At 44.4% G+C, this 22743-nt stretch overlaps 1 protein-coding gene across 1 annotated transcript in view; it reads left to right on the top strand.

Annotated features, from left to right (window-relative positions):
- The window catches only part of LOC133345140 (neuropilin-2-like), a 64676-nt gene extending 43306 nt beyond the window's left edge, over positions 1-21370 (top strand). Inside the window, exons 9-15 of the mRNA XM_061555637.1 lie at positions 2969-3138; positions 3620-3829; positions 11294-11438; positions 14570-14638; positions 15334-15381; positions 17769-17831; positions 18360-21370. Coding sequence (XP_061411621.1) covers positions 2969-3138; positions 3620-3829; positions 11294-11438; positions 14570-14638; positions 15334-15381; positions 17769-17831; positions 18360-18823 — 1169 coding nt within the window. The 3' untranslated portion in view covers positions 18824-21370. The remainder of the gene's footprint in view (positions 1-2968; positions 3139-3619; positions 3830-11293; positions 11439-14569; positions 14639-15333; positions 15382-17768; positions 17832-18359) is intronic.
- The last annotated feature ends 1373 nt before the right edge of the window (positions 21371-22743 follow it).

Genomic DNA, 22743 nt, shown 5'->3' with positions numbered 1-22743 from the left:
AATGTCGTTGCCATTGTCATCATCAGCTATGGCTTATCCACTGCTGGATGAAGGCCACTGCCCAAATCTTCACCATCCCTCACGGCCCCGTGACGCCACAATCCATTTCCCACCTGCACTCATGCTGATCGCATGGCTTCTGCATACGTGGAGGAGGATCTCATCACTCAACAGCAATCGGGCATATCGTATTGTTAAGGTGTTTGCAGTTTCGGCATGTGTCCGACGTTTTGCTTTATGTGCCGGGAGGTTTTTCAGAAACCGAATCGAAAAGACACCGGAGAGCCAAGGAGATGCGTTTCGGCCGTTTCACCACAATATTTTATCTGGCCTGTGAAGACTTGCACATGGCATTGAACTGATGCTGTATAGCAGATGGCAGGCTTTCGGTAAAATGTGAAAATAAAGAAGTGGCATCAGAGAGGCACTGTATAAATTGAACTGTTGACTCCATCCGCGTAAACCAGCTGGGTGGTAAGCACGTTTGGCCACCGGGCTAGCCAGCCTCCTCTGATTGCCCGTCCCGTTTTCAATTAAATTGTGATTAGTTGCCGGCAGAGGGGTGGAATGGCGGGGAGTCGATCCACTGACACACACATGGGGTTTTGCGGTTACCAGACATGGGCAACCAAGCGTGGCTTAAGCTTCTGCTGTTTGTACTCAAACCGCTGAGCTCGACCGAATTAAGTGCAATCGCAGACACAAATTGAGCAATCATTAGAAGGATGTTATTAACCAGGTAAAACCTTAACTGTTTATGGTTGTTCCATCATATCTGCCGGGTGCTTGTCTGTTTTTCCGAGTTAATTTCTCCTCGCATCCCCAGCGTTTGGCATTGTTGCTGCATTGGCAACCCCCCACCTTTCTCTCCCCCTAGCTCTCCCGTCACCTCAGCAGACCTTACTCTGCCCCCCCCATCTCTAGCACCGCCCATGTACCCTACCTATATAGTCTATATAACCTCGTGCCACGGCAGCTCTCTCGCCTTCTTCAGCAGTTGTTTCTTGCTATGGTTGTCCCACCTGATGACGATTGCTTGTGTTGCGATCGAAACGTCGTGATTTGTTTTATTTTATTTCTAACTACGTGACTTTACCGATAGAACCAAAGCGTATGCAATCGCAGAATTTGCAGACGAGGGATTTTTTCTTTTTTTGGGGGTGTGGGGGTGGGTGGTGTGGGGCTGGCAGTTTGGGGTGTGTGCGTGCACTATAATGAACAACTAAGTTCGTGCTTAAACCCACCGGGAGACCGTGTTTTTCTGCAACTGATAAATACAGAAGTATATACGTACGGTCTACGTGCCAGGAATTGGTGAATTATTTAAGTGCTCTTTTGCATATTCTTGGATCTTTCGGTAAAGTCACGTAGAAGGGAAATAATAAAAAAAACATTTCCCTTCTACTTGACTTTACCGAAAGATCCAAGAAACTGAATCCCTGCAGTCACGAAAGCTTTAAATCGAAATTTTCTCTTTTGCAAGCTTGAAAATGGCCAGTCTCCTGAAATGTCTCTCTATTAGTTGCAGTAAATTAAAAAAATAGTTTTAATTGACCTGTTATTTAATGTATATTTATGCTCGAGTAATTAGTTTTTGGACGAGGCATGTTATTTGCGAAGGGAAGGGCTCACGTTTGACAGGTGATGTCAAAGCAGTGTGTGTATACTGCGGGGTGTGTAACTGCTGCTGCTGCTGCTGCATAGGGTGTGTGTGCATGTGTGCACAGTTACCGGTGGGACACGTGCCATCACCTAGAGCACATTCTAAATGAGATGCTTTATTTTATTGCACATTTACAACAATAAAATTTATTAATTAGGGTGAACGGCTCGCTGCCAAGATGACGCCTGTGTGGCAGAATTGGGAAATAGGTTACATGCGGAATGCTTCTTTATAGGATTACCATGCTGCTTTTACATGAAGTGAAATACATTAAGGCTCTCGGTTTACATCAATGTGATTTGCAAGCGGATAAATTATTACACATGATTGGCCCTTATTTTGTACAACATAATAGGGCACTTTGATCATCTAGAAATTCATTTTATACTGCACTTAGAGGGGAAAAAAAGGGCAGCCGAACAAACTGAAATTTGCGATCTGTCGCATTTCATTTGCGTTGAAGCCAAATTTGCGCGGAGCCTGTGCGGGAGCCCCCGCGTGTGCGAGATGCGCGTTCGCCCGCAGGCGACGATTTTGTTTCACTGGCCCGGGGGCTTGGCGACATACCCAACTCCCGAGCACTCTCATCTGCTGTCACGTGGAGATTTATTGCCGGGGATGTCACCCGTTATCAAAAAGCAGGAGTCACGAGGACACTATTAAAGGATTTACGAATCCTTGATTGTGTTAGGACGAGCGATTGTTATGAAGTGTAATGCTATTATCACTGAAAACAGGGGAGCAGATCTAATAATTCCGGCTGGTGGCTGGCATTCTGCCGTGGGTTTGGCTAGGCCAGGCCTCGAAAAGGATGGGCCCCGTCGTGTCCCCGTGTCCGTGATGGGAGGCAGAGAGGCAGGATCCCCCTGTTTGTGTCTTATGATCGTATAGATGCTGAGGCTGGATATCTGACGAACGCTTTAATAATTTGCATCACTGACCGATTTAAACGTTTTTCAATTTAAAAGTATATCTTTTTTACATTTCACATTTGTTGGGTACATTGCAGTTATCGATCATTGAATCTTTTCATTGTAATCACAATGCAGTCTAAAATGAGACAATGTGATAAACGTATCGATTAATTGTTTCAAAGAATTTCAAAGGTCTACGCGTAGCAGCACTCCTGATGATGGCTTCTTAAAAGAGACGTCATTGGGCGTCATGGCAGCGGTGGGTTGTACACCTTTCCTTGAAGAAGGGCACAGACGTGCCGGACCTGAAAGTGTTGTTTGGTAAACCGCCATAATTTTGACGCAAAACAGCTTAACCTCTGACCCTAACGTCCGTCCATCCCCACGACAGACGGGCCATGCTCGGAGTTGCTGGGGCTCACGTCAGGGCTGATCCCAGACGGGCAGCTCACGGCCTCCTCCAGCCTGGACATGCGCTGGGGCGCAGCCAGCGCTCGCCTACTGGGGGGGCGCTACGGTTGGGCGCCGGCGAATCCCAACGCGCATGGGCAGTGGCTGCAGGTCCATACTCCAAATTCACCCTCCACCAGACAGAGCTAACCCTGTTGCACAATGCTGCTGCACTCACCAACCATCATCCACTGCTCACCAATGGCTCCCACCGCTTCCACCCACCACCCCCACCCACCACTCATCACCCACTCCCACTGCTCACCAACTACACCTACTGGTCACCACCTACACCTACTGCTTGACTGTTCACCAACTGCATCCACCGCTTACCATCCCACACCCACCACGTGGTTCTTAGGAATAGTTTAATGCAGTCTGCTTATATAGGGTATTTTTTTAAACAGGTAGGGCGATGCTCTTTTCTGTGAGAGTTTAAAACAGACAATTCGTCTCACATTATGAAGTCAACATACAATTGAATTACACCCACCTGGGATAAAGCTCGAATGTTTTTAAAAGGCTGCCATTTTCAAAATTTGTATAATAAGAATAATAACAACAATAATCAATCATGCTCCCAATCTTCAAGGTGGACCTGGGACAGCCACGCACGGTGACGGGGGTCATGCTGCAGGGGGCCAAGGGGGTCCTTGTCGGGCACCACTCGCCGCCTGTTGGCATCGCGAGCCATGGCCACGGCCCCCGGGACATCAAGGCCTTCGTGCGGCGGTTCCGCCTGGCGCATAGCATGGATGGCGTGACATGGACTCACTCTCGCACATTGGACGGAATCTACAAGGTGAGCCCCCCCCCCCCCCCCCCCCCAAGGGCCGGTGGGGGATACTTGCCTGGGACATGGTGGATGGGGTGGAAGCATAGGGCCTCGTGCTTGCAGCCAGAGGTCTTTATGGGAGACTGAACGATGTCTGCGCATGGTAAAATTGGGCGTTAAACTCGCGGGCTGTGGGACAGGCCAAGGCTGTTCCTGTAGAATGCACTACAATTTGGATTCATCTGGCGTGCAACTGCATCTACAAGATGCTGTGCAGAAAGGACGGGGACATGCATGTCACGAGGATGAAATTGACGTGTTTCTGTTGTTGTTTCTTAAGGTGTAATTTGAATTATGCCACATGTACAGCTACGTAAGTCGCCCCCCGTGTTTATTTTATACTGTCTGAGTTAAGGGGCACCACGGTGGCGGGATGTTAACTACCTTGCCTGGTATACAGGTGGTCATGGATTTCATCCCAACTCTTGACGCCTGTATATTTGGATTTTGCATGTTTTCCTCATGGTCGTGTGGATTTTTAGCCGGATCGTCCAGTTTTTTTTCTCCAAATTTAAAATCAACATGCATTTAGAGTATTTGGCTGCTATAATTTTCCGCGTAATAAGTCACCTCATTAAGCTATCAATTTGTGGCCAGATCGCTTCTGAAAAATATCTATAAAGCTCAGTGGGCCTTACCTTACCTGGTAAAATTAAAATAGATTAGTTTTTAGCTTAGTTAATATTGTCTGTCATATCTCTATGTTGTTCACTATATCTTAATCACTTGCTTAACCTCGAGGTATTATTTGCTTTTCTCACTTTTTTGCCCATCCAATAATTTGCATATGCCATGAACAAACCATTATGGCACACGGTATTCAATGCGTATACTTTGAACATTGCATGTGCTGTATCTATTTGCTGATTTAGTGATATCACAAGATGATGCGAGATGGAGATTGCAGGGGGAGCCCGTCATCCAATAGTGGATAGAGCACAGCTGATAATGATGATGATTCTTTGGTTCTTTCGATAAAGTCACGTATAAAGATACAGAGACGATCTTTCTCTTTGTGCCGATATGTGTTCTCTCTCTCTGTGTAGCTTTGTGATATCTGTCTGCTTATATGTCTGTCTATAGTTTTCTGGTTAGATTTTTGTTGCTATTTCTTTTATACCTGATGATGATTGCTTGTGTTGCAATCGAAACGTCGTAGTATGCTATTATTTAATTTATTATTTTATCTTTATACGTGACTTTACCGAAAGAACCAAAGAATAATTCCTGCAGTCACGAAAGCTCCAAAATTAAGAATGATGATGATGTTGATGATAAAGAATGAGACCACTGCACAGCTTATCAAGCAAGTGCAATCGCTTGGTAGTTTTAATCCCTCAGCCCTCTAATGATTTTTGGAGGTAATTACCGAAGCATTCCATCTTGTTAAGTGAAACGTTAAAGACTCCGTGGTAGCATTCATCTATCTGCATTGCACACCAGCGTTAATGCCAATTCTTTAATCGGTAAAATTGACCAATAATTAATTTATAAAGATTAATCAATACCTAATAATTTGTAACTCGTAAATTGCCATATCATCCTTGCGAAATGGACTTAATGTCTGTACCTGGTTAAATAATTTGTACTGAAATCCATAAACTCGAGAATAGTTTGTGCATTTTATATAGTCAATTTGGAAACTAACGTACCCTACTGCAATTGTTAAATGTAAATGCTTACTATATACGGTACGTCCAATTTTAAGCAAAATATACACGCTGTGACTTTAAAAAATATTCATGTAACAAGCACATTGTGTTGTAACTCTCAAGCATAAACCTGGTGCTCTGTTTTCATGCTCATGAGAATGCTGAGATATTTTGGCAAACGTTGTTCAAGGTTTCATTGGAACCTCATTTGCCAGTAAAAAATATGATGATTGGTTTTTTACCCTTCTATCTGGCAACAAAACTGACACCTTTTTTTACAAGGAGTCATGTTTGCATAGACCACAATACCTGCAGTCATAATGCAAACAAAAAACATAACTCTGATAATATATGTACTGTCCTTGAAGTTGATTGGTCCACACCCGAGACAGCTTTCCTTAGAGCCTAGTCTCACATGGGTTGGACCAGATGACGCCAAAAGGCACACAACTCAAAGACAATGCACCATCAGAGTATGAGAGCTCGGGGTAAGCATTTACATCATTGGAACCTCATTTGCCAGTAAAAATATGAGTTATGTTTTTTGTTTGCATTATGACTGCAGGTATTGTGGTCTATGCAGACATGACTCCTTGTAAAAAAGGTGTCTGTTTTGTTGCCAGATAGAAGGGTAAAAAAACAATTATCTTGTTCAATGTTGTTCATTAGCCAAGTTAGACTTAGAGCCATCGTCCAAGCCTAAGCTAACTTCTCCATTTGAGGTGTAATGATTCCTTCGATTCAGTCTCACGATTTGATTGAATTTAGGCGACCTCTAGTGGTTGCAGGTGCCTTACAAACTCATTACATACACCATAGGCAGTGGATATGGAATATTGCATGGGCGATTCTATCCATATTCTTAGCTCAAAAATTTATATAATTTGGTACGTCATTACACCTCAGCTCCATCATGCACCCTGGTTAAGTAACTCGCAAACATGAAAAAGTTGGCCTAACCAGTCCAGAACAATAATTGGCACATTAGGTTGTGTGACTAGACCTCAGATGTTAGATTTTCTGTTGATATTCTGTTTATCTCCCAGAGGAATGGCCAACAGTATTTTTTAGAGCCGTGCTCATTTCTTATCTTAATTAATCTTTTGGAGCGTAGCTATATTCTTATCCTGTTTGTGTGACTTTTTATAAGATGTTTACAAAACGGACAGTGCGTACTTGTGTGTCTATGTGCATTTGTCTGTATGTGTGTGTCTATGTGTGTGTGTGGGGAGCGGTAGTGTAGGGGTTCACGTGCTGCGCTATGAACCCGGCGACCCGAGTTGGATTCCCGCTCACGGCCAACACCAGTGACAATTATCTGAACCGGTCCTGGGCTTCCCCTAGTTTGACTCAGCCTCAAATCAGTACCTGGTGCGGTGTGTAAAACATCGCCACGAGGGAGACAAAGGCGGCCGGACGTAGTGTTGGTCACCCACCCCCTCGTGTGCCGTATCGGCCTTCATAGGTGCTTGTTTAACAGTACTTGCTCCCAACAGTCTGTTCACGCTATACGTGGGTCTTTGTTTATGCGTTTGTGTGTCCATGCTTTCAGTTTTATAAGACCCTGTTATGTTATCACACCGGAGATGGTTGTGTGGAAAACGTCCTTGCCGCGAGGAAAATGTTTGTTTACTGCCCGCCTTTATTTCTGCAAAGTAAGACTTCTTGCTCGCGTTTACACAACACTCAGCACTCAAATGTTTAGTGTTGTTGGGTGAAAATGTTTCTCTGTGGAGGGACATCGTCTTCTGAGTTCTCCCTGTCTACTAGTTCGATAAACAATGCCCTTTATTCTTCCAGTAAAGTGCTGTCTCTGTCTCACGAGGGCCTTACATTTGGATATTTGGCCAATTCCATTTATGAGCATTTGGTACAGTATGTGGGATTAAAATTGAGTCCCCGGAGAAAACCCCTAATGCGCACGAGTGGAGAATGCTCAACACTTCACACGGATGCCCAAATGAGCAGGAACGTACCAGATCAGATAAGACGAAGGGAAGCAAGGAACCTGCCCTTAGAAACTGAAGTCATGTCGAGAATAATGAACATCCTAAAATCGTCTGAAAGTGGTGACTGAAAGAGCTCTGGTCTCGAGTTGTGGGGCCCCTGGTACAGCACAACTACCAAAGGCAGATGAGCATCTAGCAGCCAATGATACCGCAAACAAGTAGGCGAGACATACAGATGCTTTGCTGTGCAACCAGGTGAGAACCCATTCTGTGTGTCTGTTAGAACTTCTTTCACACCCGTACGTAGCCAACCGTGCTAATCAGAGGTGAAGTAGCAACTGCACATATGCGTCACTAAGCATCAGGATCACCGCGACACCGTTGCACAAGTGCGGATAAACTGGCAGGAGTTGCTCACCAACTACGAGATGTACAGTGGTAGGCAGAAGGTGAGGGAAAGTTGTGGCGGCATCAACCGTATTGGCCGTGATGACCGACCTTAATTTTTGACCTTGAGTATTTGTAATAATAATTACAAACACTTACGTGGCCCAGATTCAAGTTAAGCAATGCACTATCGCCGTGGAAAGTTATGTATACATAAAGGAGTTTTCTGTGTTTTTATGCCCTATTTTGTTTTTAAATATGTCGTATTAAACACAAATAATTTATTTACATGACACATTCTGTCTCCATCACATATGAACTCCATTCCAGTGCAGAACATATTTATCGTATTAAATGAACAACTTACCGCTTACCGCCAGCCCCACTACCCGGTGGGCATTGTTTTTGGTCCATATACGACAGTCAGGCAACCGCTGTACAATAAACTGGGCTATAGCTCTTAATTTTTACGTGCGCACATAAACGCCCTGCTCACAACCACCTTCCCCGCTCGCAGTTGTTTCTCTATTAGATAAAACGAAAGAGAGCAGAAACAATGTTATACTGATGTAGTGACATAGCGCTGACTGTTGGACAGCAGCAGCAACTGCAGGTGGACAACTTAGCGCACATACCACTGAGCATATACACGTGTGTGCTGGCAGGGCGGAGGAACTGCGGCAAGGGTCACGGTAGACCTCGTGTGGAAGCCCCTGGAACCCTCTAGAGGGTTCGAGAAGGGAGGCGCGGCTAGGGCGGAGCCAAGTCCCCCAAGGGGAATATAAGCAACGGAGAGCGAGAGCTCTGGGCTGCCGGTTCTGGGATTGGACTCGTCTCGTCGTCGCCGCCGCCTTCGCACGATCATTCCGCGACCGGACAGTAATTGACTGTCCCAGTCGATGCCATCGTTGCAACGCGGACAGGGTCGTGTCTGGGACAGGTCATGCAGGCAGCAGGGTCATATGTGAGAGAGAGAGAGAGAGGGGGCCCGAGTGGTGGCGTGAGCTCGGCAACAACAATAACAAGGGCAGAGCGGTGCCACCTGCAACCACCTCATCTCCAGCTGACTGTGTGTGCGACGCATGCGACCTGCACGCACAGACGACACTACACTTACATGCGTACATTAGGGGATTATTTAGTTGAGCAGCGTTGCTCGGTTAGGATTAACAGCAGCGTTCACCTGGTCACGGTGGACCACGTTCTTTCTACATGTCCTTGCGTTCTACCCATCGCTTCGAGTTGTGGATGAGGATGAGGTCATTGGTTGACATCAACTCGACCCGCTGTTCTCCATTTGCGTTAGAAGTCAGTGTAGTCCCCAATGTAAACTGGTAAACTGGACTAATTGTAGCCTCGATTCAGTGTACCCCCTGTCAGGGCTGGATGAACTAGGCTTAGTGTAAATACAGGACTGAAGCCCACTTTATGAGCATGGCCGTTGGCAGTGAGCTATTTCTGTTGGATTGTGCTTGAGAAAAGAATGCCTCGTATTTACAACACTTGAAACATTTAAAAAAACAGCCGTTTCCTACTCTACTTATGATGGTGTATTAACAATGCTAATTATCCGTAACATGTTTGTTCTGCTATACACACGCGTACGGCATATTTACATCAAAAGTAAAAAAAAAAGTAAAGACAATAAAAACCCTTTGCGTGCAAATTACCGCACAGCGCTTTGAGATGCGGTGTCATTTAACAAGGAGAAGAAGAAGATATGTAAATAAAAATTTGAATTGTGCTTAAAAGAAACTTACAACACACGCATAGTCATAATTAGCTATGAGCAACAGTGCGGGGACCCTCATTGAAGGATTTCAGAGCACGTTAAGAGAGAGCATCGCGCGCAGATGTCAACACCGTCCATGTTGAGAGAGGCACGACCTTTAACCCGCCCTGCGGGGCGGTCAGGGTCGTGGGCAAGCCCTGTGTGTTTTCATCTGGGCTGGAGCAACTTTCAAGATAACTCTCGGTTGAAGAGGCCTTGCGCGATTGATGTTGATTGATGGAGCTCGCGAATCGTCGAATGTTTCCCTCCCCGCTCGAAGTTGTCATTTGCAGTTTCCATTTGAGTTCTAGGCAAAGTAATGATTTACCCCCCCCCCCCCCGCCACCACCACCTCATGATTCAAATCATGAACACAATTTGGGGCTTGAGAATCAATTAAACTATACATTTTTTTGTACTGTTGTCTTGTCTGTGCTGACTATCTTATTTGTCCTGTCTGTACTGTCCGTACAGCCTTGTTACGTCTTGTTTAAACTATCGGCCTTGTTTGTTTAGTCTCTTTCTGAACTTTAGCCTAAAGGAACAAAAATATGCATATTTTTGTGTGAATTGCAAATCATAGATGTTATACATGTGATTATATGCACATATCACGAGCATAATAATCTCCTTTAATTGCCCGATTATTACGTGCCTAGTATGTGTCTATTGCTGTAATGTGTTCTAGTATTTTGTGAACTATAACCTAAAACTTGCTTGTTCGATGTTTGATATCACTGCCAGAAGAAGAGTGCTTACCAAGGCGTTTGAGCACAGATGATTGATATAGACATTGTAGGCAATATCCCATTTTCATATATCTAGAGTTCAGTTATTTTCCGTAGAAAGGCCATGTTTTACAAATCCAGATTGTTTTTTATGAATTTGATGTTAATCTTAATGAGTACTTGTGCAGAACTGCCAGTGTAGTCTCTTAATTATTTTAAATGTTAATTTATATGACTTCATTGTAATTATATCTGTGGTGTGCATGTGCGTGTGTGTTTACTGTTATATGTTTAAACTGTCTGCTGAAGAATGTATTACTGCTTGCGCAAAAATGTGGACAAAATGCCTCCTAACTAGGCAGTAAATGGAGACAACACAATTTTTCGCTTGGAAAACTTTTGGAAAAATCACTCCATGTAGAGAGACGAGGCTACTGGCAGCCCTCAAGGCCTGCTGTGCATGGTGATCGGGTTGATGGTTGTGTCGGTGTGTTCCCTGTCTCCAGGCATGTGACAATTCACTCCTCTCCACTATGAGTTAGTGATTCAATAAAAAAACGCTTTCTTTTTTGTCGCGTTTATAACATCGTGTTCATCTTGTTTCGAGTTTTCTGTCTTGTATTGTACACGTTTGTTCTTTCCACTGGACTAAATGTAACGACATCATTTTCATATGATTTGCGTAAAGCGTAAGCAATCAAAACATTTTCCCTGATTTTTTCCCACGTGGTCTTACATGGTTGGCTGGGACCCTGGTGTATGGAATGCCATAGCCCAGCACTTGGGTCCATCCAGCTCTGCCTGCACACTCGATTACTACGCTACTGCTTGTACCCAAAAATACATTTTAATCGAAGCATCGTTAACCCAGCGACGCACCTCCTCCTGACGTCATACTTTTTTGCCCCCCCACCCCATCCCCACATTGTTCCTTGATGGCGCAGTACTTCGTGGGAAATGCGAATGCGGACAAGCCGGAGCTGCGTCAGGTGCGGCCCGTGCAGGCGCGCTTTGTGCGGCTCTACCCCGAGAAGTGGTCCCAGACGGGCATTGGCCTGAGACTCGAGCTGCTGGGCTGCCCTGCGTCCGGTATGTACTGCTCTCATGTCTCTCTCACGTTGCCCTCATGTCGCTCGCACGTCGCTCGCACGTCGCAGCGCCGTTGGCGCGGCTCCATCACACAGGAGGTATGGGGCTTCTAATGCTGAAATCTTCTTCTTGTATAATAATAAGAATACTTTTAATGATTTCGCACATTCGAAAAAAAACTGATAATGATTAATCTCATATAGCTTCGTGCATACGAATTGCATCTCACAATCGCTCAGGAACCACAGACAAGCTTGAAGGCTGCTGGGCGGTGAGCCAGCGCTAACTATTGCTCTGCAGTTCTCTCTATATTAACCTATTTTTAGCCCATTCGTGAGTGTTTATACATGTGGGGAGGAAACCAGAGCACCCGGAGAAAATCCACGCATGGGCCAACCATGATACAAACACAAAGTAATCATTATGCGAATGAGACGCCGTATGTCAAAAATCGGTCCAGAATTTGCTCGGGCTGAGTCAATGCTGCTGCTGCTGGAATTATGTACTCCTAGAAGTACGTGGTGGCCGATGGCTTGTGTATAGAAGATTTATTTATGTACGTGGAGGTACGGATATATGAGGGAGGCATATCACGTGATTATATCTTTTGGTCATGATGAATACATTTTTACCTCCTGCAAAATGCTGTATTGGGCAATAATAGGCAATGTGGATATGAATAAAACTAAACTATTTTTTTTTTTACCAGATAAGACCTACTGAGCTATACAGCCTTTTTTTCAGAAGCGACCTGGCCACAAATGATAGCTCAACGAAGGGGCTTATCACGCGGAAATGTATAGCAGCCAAATACTCTCAACACACGTTTTTAAATGTGGAGGGAAAAACTGGAGGACCAGGAGAAAAATCCACACGACCACAGGGAGAACAGGCAAACTCCAAATATACAGGCATCAGGGTTGGGATCGAAGCCACGACCTTTTGTATACCAGGCGAGGTAGGTAATATCAAACAACCCTTTGTCAATCTGCTGTTGGATGAAGGCCTCCCTCAGCTGTGCCAGTCATCGGGCGGGGGGGAGGTTTTTTGACCATACTTCACCACGCTCGTTTGTGCGGGTGGATTAATAATGCGATTGCAGTGGCATAATCGATGGTATAATTATTGAATTCAATTGATTGATGAAGGTATCTATTAATTTGCTGACTTATATGTTCCTCTCTATACCATATCTATGAGTCTGGGTTGATGAAAGTGAGGGCACAGAACGAGTTCTAATCTCGCTCGCCACTGATGGTAGCCGTGGCTGGGAATTGGAGTCAGATTGCCAGGTTCGTAGCACAGTAGGCTAACCACTGCACTACCACTCCCCATTTAACGTAAATCTAGTTTTACAAAAAAAAATAATTGCCATGCTCAAACTAATTGCATTTTAAACGAGCATCGCACATTCTTAGGAGCATTTCTGTGGAAACTCCTCGCACTCTTCTGTCGTCTGCGATAAGAAAGGAGATGTCCTCTGTACTTCGGCTGACAGAGTGATTCTGCTGGCGTCAGCTGTGCCGGCTTCTTGGTGTTCTTCTTCTTATTATTATTATCTCTTAGCCGCATGCACCAAAGAGCACCGCATAATCCCATGCGCACCATGGCTCGCCAGTCCCTGATGCCGTCTGGTCTCATAAAAAATAAACACGAGTACAAGAAAGGTAATAAAGCAAATCAATTAAATGTACCGTCATCGAATGAATACACGAGCAGAAGTTGCATTGTCGACACAATGCACACGATGGGCCCTGCTTCGGAGTCTGTATTCCCGTGAGACGGGAAACCCAATTGGCACTCGCGGAGCCGAGCATCGTGCTCAGATCTGGAGCCAGCTGGCGCCAGACCAGATAATCCGACGACTGTGTTTACATGCATCTCTTGTTGGTGCGCAGGAATGTATTGCGCTCATAATGATACACATTGTTTGGTGATGCTGTTGCATTGGCAGTGGTGCACAAGAACCGTTAACAAAAGAACTCAACGCATTTGTCAAGAGCAATGTCGCCTTGAAAGAAATAAAATATATAATCGGCGAGTTTTTTTGGAAATGGCCCTTCATGTTCTCTGACGGTGGGTTTTAAAACACTACAAACCCGGCGACCCGAGTTCGATTCCCGCTCACGGCCAACACCAATGACGATTATCCAAACTGGTCCTGGGCCTCTCGTAGGTTGAATCGGCCTCAAATGAGGACCTGGTGCAGTGTGTAAACATTATCATGAGAGAGACAATGGCAGTCGGGTGTGGTGCTGACAACCCACCACCCCCTCTCATGTGCCATGTCAGACTTCATTGGTGCTTACTAACAGTACTTGCCCCAAAACGTCTGTTAAGGCAATATGTGGGATTCTTGTCTTGGTGTTTTGTGTGATGGTGTGTAAGTGTTGTGGAAGTGATGGATTGATGATACTTTGTTGTCATGTGGTGATGATGTGGGTGGTGTGTGATGTGGTGGTATGTTGGTGGTTTTAGTTGTCTGGTATTGTATTGTATAATAATATGTGGTGTGATGGTAACGTGGTGTTGTGGTGGTGTTTAGGTAAATGAGGTTGTGGCATGTGGTGCTTTTCTGCGCGATAGTGAGGTGATTTGTAGGGCAGTGGTGATGTATGGTGTGGCTGCACGTGCTTTGTGTGGTTTGAGTTAGTGCCATCTGGTATTGTGGATTACGTTTGCAAAATTAGGGTTACATTGTACTTTATTTTCAATTTATTCTTTGCATTTATTAGATTATAATGTATTTTGCAGAAATGGTAATATTCACCTCCTGCTTCAGAGGCCAATTTGAGTTTTAAACACATTTCATTATTACAACATATTGGTGACCATTCCTAGAAAGTGTCACATCAGTGATCGTTTACAACCTGCGGTATGTAATAATAATTTGTGTTCGCTACAGTGCCCTTTATTCCAGAGCATCTCAGAGCGCTTTACGTGTGCAATAAGTGACATTCATCACATCTCAATTCGAACAATTGATAGGGAATCCTCAGTGGCAGCTGTCCTTCTGGGCACAGGGCAACTAAGCACATAAATGAGCGTCCAATTGTCTGTTTCCATTTCTCCCCCCCCCCCTTCCTGTAACCCTAATCCCTCCCCCAACCGGCACGCCGACCAACTTCAAGGCCACGTTCAAGGAGTGAGCCCAGTCTCTGCAGCCCAGGATCCCAGTCTGCACTCCTCACCCTGTCCCGGTAACCCCCCACCCATCCTCACCACTAGAAGCTTTAACAGCAAACAAATAAATTGTGCAGTGGTTAGCGCTCTGAGTTATGGTGCCGGCGAACTGAACTCGATTCCTGGCCAAAGCTCATGTCAGTGGCGCGTGATATTTAAACCGGTCATGTGCAGAACCCCTTCACTGACCTGCACTGGCCAGCGTGGTGAAGCATGGTCAACAACTCGCATGGAGACCACTTCATCCAGCAGTGGGTGAAAGTGTTCCACCACAAAATGTGGTTAAGAAGCAATTTAAGTCATTTCAGAACTAGTTGTGTGATGTCACCTTCCAGGAGCTGTTCTCTTCACACCAGATGATGTAACGCCGCTTTCCACGAGAGATCCGAGTGGATATCTCCTCATCGCAGCGTGGCACGATGTCGATAATCACAACCGGAATACACTTTAGTTGGAAAATGGATAAGTGCAACTTGGAAGAAAAAAAACAAGAATCAATTTCTAATCGTAAGCCAAGATCTGAGGCAATGCCTTTTATGCTACTACGCCTCCACAGGCGGTTTTCTGTTTTTAGCTGACCCGCACTTTGGCCTGTTACAGTGTTGTTGGTATGTAAGTAAGCTGCTCGCACAAACGAGACTGCGTATGCCGCTGGCTGCTGTCCACTTGGGAGAGTGTGCTTGCTGAACCCCTGCCGTGTCTTCCGTTTCAGATTGCCCCACAAAGAGACCCTCTCTCGGCAACAGCTCCAGCCACACAGGTAGCAACAGCTGTCCACCCTCCCAATGGCAGTCACACACGTCTCTACGACAAAAATAATAGCTCCCCTGGGACGTTTGATTAAGTTACGGGTGTAATTTGTACAGACCTTTGTAAATCCACTGCTGGATGAGGACCATCCCGTGCAGGTCGTGGAAGTTATATTTGACCATACTTCACCATGCTGGTCAGTGTGGTGTGGTGAAGGCCGCCAATTTAGATATGGGAGCATTTAATAGTGTGCCACAGTGGACGTTGCTTCATTGTCCTCTGCTGCAAAGCAAATAATCCCGCAGCATCCTATAACAACCTGCTTGTGCATGGCGATCGTCTAGTAGTAGTAGTAAACATATTTTACTTGGTGAGAACCCATGAGGATGGCGGGTCTCTTTTGCAGTCGCTATCTGGTTGGGCAAGGGATAGCCGGTGCATTACATTTTTGCGTGATAGCCCAACATCTCGAGTGAAAAACAACATAAATAATAGAAAGAGGAGGAGAAATGTGAACATGAGGATGAGATTTTGCATTGCCGCCCCTCACTTTTGGAATGAGCTCCCACTGTGGTTTTGGCTTAAATCCCTCCTCCTCCCTTCCCTGGCGTTTTTAAAGTCCTTCCTTAAATTAAGAAATCCCAAATCTTGCATGTGCGGTAAGCGAACTGAGCATGCTTTGACAGACTGTATCTTTCTTACCTGCTAGTGTTACTTGAATGGTGCATGACTTGAATGTTGTTTTCCTCCTATGTGTTTGCTACTCAGTGTCTGCAATGTTTATACATTGCTGTAGCTTCCTTTTTGTTCACAAGGTCCTCCGTGGGTCATTCAGCTTGAAGCTGATTGTTTCTTACCGGCGTAAGCAAGTAACATCAATCAATCAACAGATGGGAAAGGGACCGACCAAGTGACCAATGAGATATCAGAATTAGAATTATTATTTATCCTGGAGAATTCTGATGAGATATGAAGCTCTTTTTCACAGATGTCAGTAGGGGCAGGTCATAAAGTTACAACAACAAGCAGTACAAAAAACGATAGGAGTGCAACGTATAGGAAAGGTAAGAAAATCACTGAAAATAAATACATAAAGATAGATTAAGTATATAAGCTCAAATTGCATAAGTACATAAATTCCCCAGAATAAAAAAACAGTCACAGACCACACCAAGACAATACACAGTCCCTCAATAAAATTGCACATTAAAATTTAACTATCGATACATGGGTCGTAGATGAAAGTTACAATCACATTTGCAAATGCTGTTGCATATTCAGCACGAATCTTCCACTTCAGGATATTTTTTTGGAAGGAAGATTTACGATCTTAAGGGACGAAACAACGTTGTTCCAAAACGTTGGTGCTGCAATGGCCGTGTGCCACCAGCCAGCCGCAACAGAACCAGCTGTCCCCCGCTCCCCCCCCCCCCCCCCCACGTGGCTGGTTCAGAGCGAGCACGTCCAAGCGGAGTCCGTCCAAACCGCTGATCCCAGTTGGCAGACACTCTCAACGCCAGCGCTCGCTGCCCCATAATCCCAAAGCGGACAGCAGGTGGCCGATTCTCTAAGATAACGAGGTTTATTAAATCAGCTAACTAAACGTACAATATTTCCATCAAATTAAGCAGCACAATTGAATTGCCGCGCGCATAAGTCAGCTGCTGATGCTGCAGTGGAACTGGGTCAGGGTGGTCGGAGGGGGGCGTGGGGGGTGGAGGGGTCGCGGAGGTCACGCATGCTGATGCCTCCATGAGAGAAAAAAGTGTCCAATTCCCACTATTCGGTTTATTCGTGCAGTCTGTGATTTCATGCCCGGTGTAATTTTCAAGTAGAAATAAATTATAAACTAGAGATGATTTTGTTTGGTTCTCAGGGAAGTACAAGCACTGGCACACAATGTCATTTTCCTGTGAACGTTCGACAAATGAGGGTCTGTCTAAGACACTCTGTGACCTCAGAATTACCAGAGAGAGCGGACTTTGGCAAAATACTTTGATAATAACCTTCGAGATGCAAACGTTGTTGACACCATGGGTTATATTTGGTTTAGAATTTGGATTCGAGAGATGAGAAAGGTCAAGATGTGGGGGTCACGATGCAGGACCATAATTCAATTTAATAATCGATACTTTTTTTTGTCTAGTTTTTCCCCATTTCATTTGTATTCTTGTTTGTCTTCGTCGTACAGTTTCGTTCACGCCTCGTGTGTTTATATGTACCATTGGCATATCATTTACATATATTTAGCTCGAATTACAAAAAACTCAATTATCGCATGTATGATTCGATGCATACATAGTGCACGTGAGCATCGAATTTAATCAAGTCATTAATGGTTAATTGCATGCTGCCCACTGCTAACATAAGGTATTTCTCCTTCGCGTGACATGGCAGGTGCGAAAGATTTGAGAGGCGATGATGATGATGAGGAGCAGCAAAGTCCATCTTCCATCACGAGTGAGATCCATCGTGCACTCCCGATTGAGCACCCTTGCATGTTCCACCACGTCACACACGCCACTCGTAGAGCATTGCTCGAAAATGTTTGCGCACTGTTCGTCCGGTTATCGTGAACTCGTTTATCTTGATCATACGAGAGGAGGGCAGTGTTAATCTGGATCTTGAACTGGTGGTGGAAATTCCATGTTCCAAAGGTCTCCGTGTGATAATACATTACAATGCAATTTTTATTCACGTATGATCTGAATGTCACTGGATCTCAGTGGGCACAGTTACTGCATAGTCCTAGGCAGAGGAACGACAGAAGATCCCGAGCCTCGATTTGAACAAGGAAAGGGTAGTTGACAGCACAGATTGGAGGGGAAGACATTGACATTCCACCAAGTTGTTAATTCACTGGCTGATGCCTATTTTACACAAGCCAATAGCAATGATAATAACGATGACAATGACGAGCGGTTGAGGTGTCCAGTTTTCAGCATCCAGTGTCCGATTCCAGTGTCCGCTGCACTGTGCTCCTCCCAGGTAATCCGGGCAAGGTGACCCAGAGCGGCTGGGTTGTCGGGAGACGAGGAGCCGGAACCGCCAACCCCTCCGCCTTTAACCCTGCCACGCCACCCCCGACGGACCCCTGGGCTGCTGGCGACGACAAAGTTGACGACGTCCTGCAGAGCCTCGACCCATTCCTGATCACCGTGATCACACTGAGCACGCTCGGCGTGCTGCTGGGCACCGCGTGCGCGGGGCTGCTGCTCTACTGCACGTGCTCGCGCCTGGGCCTGTCCATCCCCGGCGTGCACCACCACCCGAGCCTCTCGGCCGTGCTGGAGGCGCACGAGATGCGGCACGCGCGGGACACGGCCGCCACCACAGGCACCGCCACCACAGGGGCCGCCACCATGACCCACAGCAATGTCAACAGAGTGGGAGGTGGCGGGAACCCGTACATGGAGAAGTTCATCTCTCGGAAGGACTCCTCGCTCGCCTGACCACGGGTGTACCATGTGACGTCCACCGCCAAAATGCTCCTACTGTGGAGACAAATGACCTTTGCATAACCTCTCGTGACCTTGTGTGACTTTGAGAAGAAAAGTCATGGTGGCCGCGTTAAGGAGACAATTCTAATTTAATTGCACTGCAGCCTTAATTAATACAAAAATTCAAGTACAAAAAACTGCGACCCTGATGGGATGTGTGCAAATAAGAGCTGAAATAGCAATCACGTTTTAATAAAATCTAAGCGTTATTTAATTCTTAATATAATAAAAAAAAATTGTAAAAAGCAGGCGCAAATAATAGACTCGTGTAAATAGTTGTCTGTGCGCGCGGTTGCGCGTGCCTAGGGTTGTGCACAATTAAACATATGGACATGCGTACATGCGCACACATCTTCGTAAGGATCATTCATATTCAGAACTATAAAGATGCCCAGCTTTATGAGGACACAGTGTCATTTTGGGAATAAAAAAACACTTTTTCCACCTTTAGTTACTCTACCTCGTGACTCACTGAGTAAATAGAAGTGTAATCTTTGTTGTGACATCATAACTGTTGGTCATATGTAAACGATTGTAATATTAAATTAGTTCACAAACGCTTTCAAAAGTGTCTCAAGCGTGGAACAAACTGTTTAGATTTGTCCACCCTGGCCCCACTTCCCTCGTAGTGAACAGCTTTGTTTTGAAGTCAACTGGCAATGCCCCAGCAGAGGTAACCTTTGGCTCGGTTTAAATCTCATCTCGCTCCCGATCTGGTTGCGAAGAATATTTGCTATAGCTTTGTACCGATAGCTAGCCTGACGCTTTGTCGAGCCACTGGCATTCTTGGACACAAGCCATTCCTGAGAAAACACGTTGCCCCACATTCCCTATTCAAGTTGCCAAGCACCGAATGTTAACTTGAAATTCGACCATTTTATAAGCGGTCACACTTTGAAAACGTCGTATTTTCTTCGTTCGTCTTCTTGATCCCCAAGGCGTTCACTGCCCGGAGCACCATACATGTTGAGAAGAGTCTCTCTAGAATTCTGTTTCCAGAAAATTGGCGAGAGGCCAAAGCCATATGCTCTGAAATAAATAAACAAAAATCTGCCAAATCACCGGAAATTCTTCAGGCAATTTTGGGACAGTTGAAATATTTTGTGACAGCTTTAATATTCTGTGAATATAGCCAAAAACTTATTATCTAGACGCTCTGAAAATTCAGGCAGTAGCCATTTAGACTGCCAAACAATTAAAAAATATGGCGTGAATTGTTGGGTTGTTCTTAAACAGTCAAAACGTAGTTTGATTTAGTGCATTGTGGGAGTAAACTTATATCACCTACGGTATCCCGCACCACCCGTTGTTTTGTTCTGAGTGACCACTTCACATACGCATGCATGGACGCACGCGCGAGGCTTCGTTAGGACGCACGGAGTAGTGTTACGGGCCGCCGGCCTTTGTGCCGGACATACTGTCCTCTTGGGAGGGGAAAAACTCTTGCGAAGAAAGGAAACGAAATGAAAACAATCGAGGAATGCCGCGGCACGTGAATGGACTTGCTGAATTCCTTACGGACTTTTGCGGCCTTGGACCAAAGGAACTCTAGCCACATATTGGGCGGCTTTATTTTCATTATTTTAATTTTTTATTCTCCATTGAGAATATTTTTACAGCAAGAATAAATTGTGCTGTGACTGAGTTTCTTGCGCATGGTTTCCTGGTGATGCGGATAAACTCCGTCTGCATTGCACCAATGTGCTAACACAAAATTTCCCTCTAGAACATTGAAGAGTCACGAAAATTTCTAATCAAAATTGAGCTCACAGCTTGCCTTACTGATCAAATGACGACTTTTCGTAATTTAATGCCTAGTATTTATGAAAAAATTATTGCCTTTATTTCTTGTGTGTGTGATTACGATGCACTTTTGAATGTTTAAAAAATGGTTCTGATTTAGATTGCAGGGAACGTTGGGAAAGAGGCCTAAGATCTCTGTCATGCAGTTGGGTTGAGGTTTTGTGCCTCGGCTCGAGATTGGGAGAAGATTGAGAGGAGTGGATGTTGGGTACAAAACGTGGTGCTGGCTGGTGATGTCAATAATGGTTTATTCTTCTTGTAAGCAGCACTTTGTGCCATGTGGGATAGTTGAGGAAGGAGCAGATGGGTGCTTTTTTTAAAAAAATCTCCAATGTTGCAAATGCTTACTTTTCCAGTAAAAAGCAATATTGTGAATTAATAATCATATCAAACCTACACCAAAAGCCACTATTAATCTTGACGTGTGTCCTAATGAAACCTTTGACTCTATCATGCCATTAAAGTACCCGATAAATTGCATTTTCCAACATTATCGTGGGGTTTAATGCCATGAAATTGTCCACCAATATTTCTTATAAGTATACACAAGTGAGAAATTTGAAGTCCTATTTATACACGATTTACGTATAGCCATTGAATTATATTCTTGGATCTTTCGGTAAAGTCCAATAGAAGGAAAATAATAAAATAATAAACATAAAACATAAAATTCTCACGACATTTCGGCCACAACACAAGCAGCCGTCCTCAAGTGAAGAACAGAGCTGTCGGAAAGACAGCGTCCTAATGAACACTGCTAAGCTTGGCAGCGTATTTTAAGCTGGGTGGGAGGAGCAGAGCGCCTTGACAAAGGAGTTTACATATCAACAGAGGAATTTAGCATATTGACGCTAAATAGCTGCTTCTACCCTACTACCATACAATAAACGGATGTGAAAAAACTAGATATATACTACATCAATATTATCAATGTACTCAATATACTCTCCAATAAGCTGAGCTATTAACACTAAGTAACTGGGTATACACTACACTATATAATGACTACCATATAGTGAACCGATCAAAAACTAATATATAAACTACATCAATATAATCAATATACTCAATATACTCTCCAATAAGCTGAGTTTACATATAGTTTACACAATAAGCCGAGTTTACATATTGATATGTTTACACAATAAGCTGAGTTCACTATATGGTAGTCATTATATAGTGTAGTGTATAACCTGTTACTTAGTGTTAATAGCTCAGCTTATTGGAGAGTATATTGAGTACATTGATAATATTGATGTAGTATATATCTAGTTTTTTCACATCCGTTTATTGTATGGTAGTAGGGTAGAAGCAGCTATTTAGCGTCAATATGCTAAATTCCTCTGTTGATATGTAAACTCCTTTGTCAAGGCGCTCTGCTCCTCCCACCCAGCTTAAAATACGCTGCCAAGCTTAGCGGTGTTCATTACGACGCTGTCTTTCAGACAGCTCTGTTCTTCACCTGAGGACGGCTGCTTGTGTTGTGGCCGAAACATCGTGAGAATTTTATAATGTTTTATTATTATTATTTTATTATTTACCTTCTATGGGACTTTACCGAAAGATCCAATAATATGAATCCCTGCAGTCACGAAAGCTTTAAATCGAAAGCCATTGAATTTTTCTATTTAATTTCGCCATGACTTCTATGGAGCAGTACCCATTTCCAAACAATAAACCATTGACCAAAATGTGCTTAAGTGTGCTGTAAAGAAATACCGTAATGCACGGATATCAGCGTGTGCAGATGTGCATGTTAAACGAATTTAGTTTTTACTGGAACAGCCACTTAGTGGGTCAGCATGTGTAGATGAGGCAAGTGACGATGCATTGTTTTATCGATGCAAATCGTTTTCTACAGTAATGATATATGTATTCCATTGTACGTAAATAAATTGATCAATTATGGTAATTACATTCCGATTATATGTTCATGTTTAGGCTCATGGCCAACAAACCTTAAAAAAGAGGAAAAACAACTACAGGCTACAAACATGACAGTCAAAATGAGACACACATGTATCGATGCCTCGAAACTAATCGCGACCCCAAAGTCGTGACAATTCATC

The sequence above is a fragment of the Lethenteron reissneri genome, chromosome 21, assembly GCF_015708825.2.
Source record: "Lethenteron reissneri isolate LAM-NWPU_2019-01 chromosome 21, ASM1570882v1, whole genome shotgun sequence".
Taxonomy (NCBI): Eukaryota; Metazoa; Chordata; class Hyperoartia; order Petromyzontiformes; family Petromyzontidae; genus Lethenteron; species Lethenteron reissneri.
Note: the sequence above shows the minus strand (reverse complement) of the source record. Positions and strands in the feature narration are given on the sequence as shown.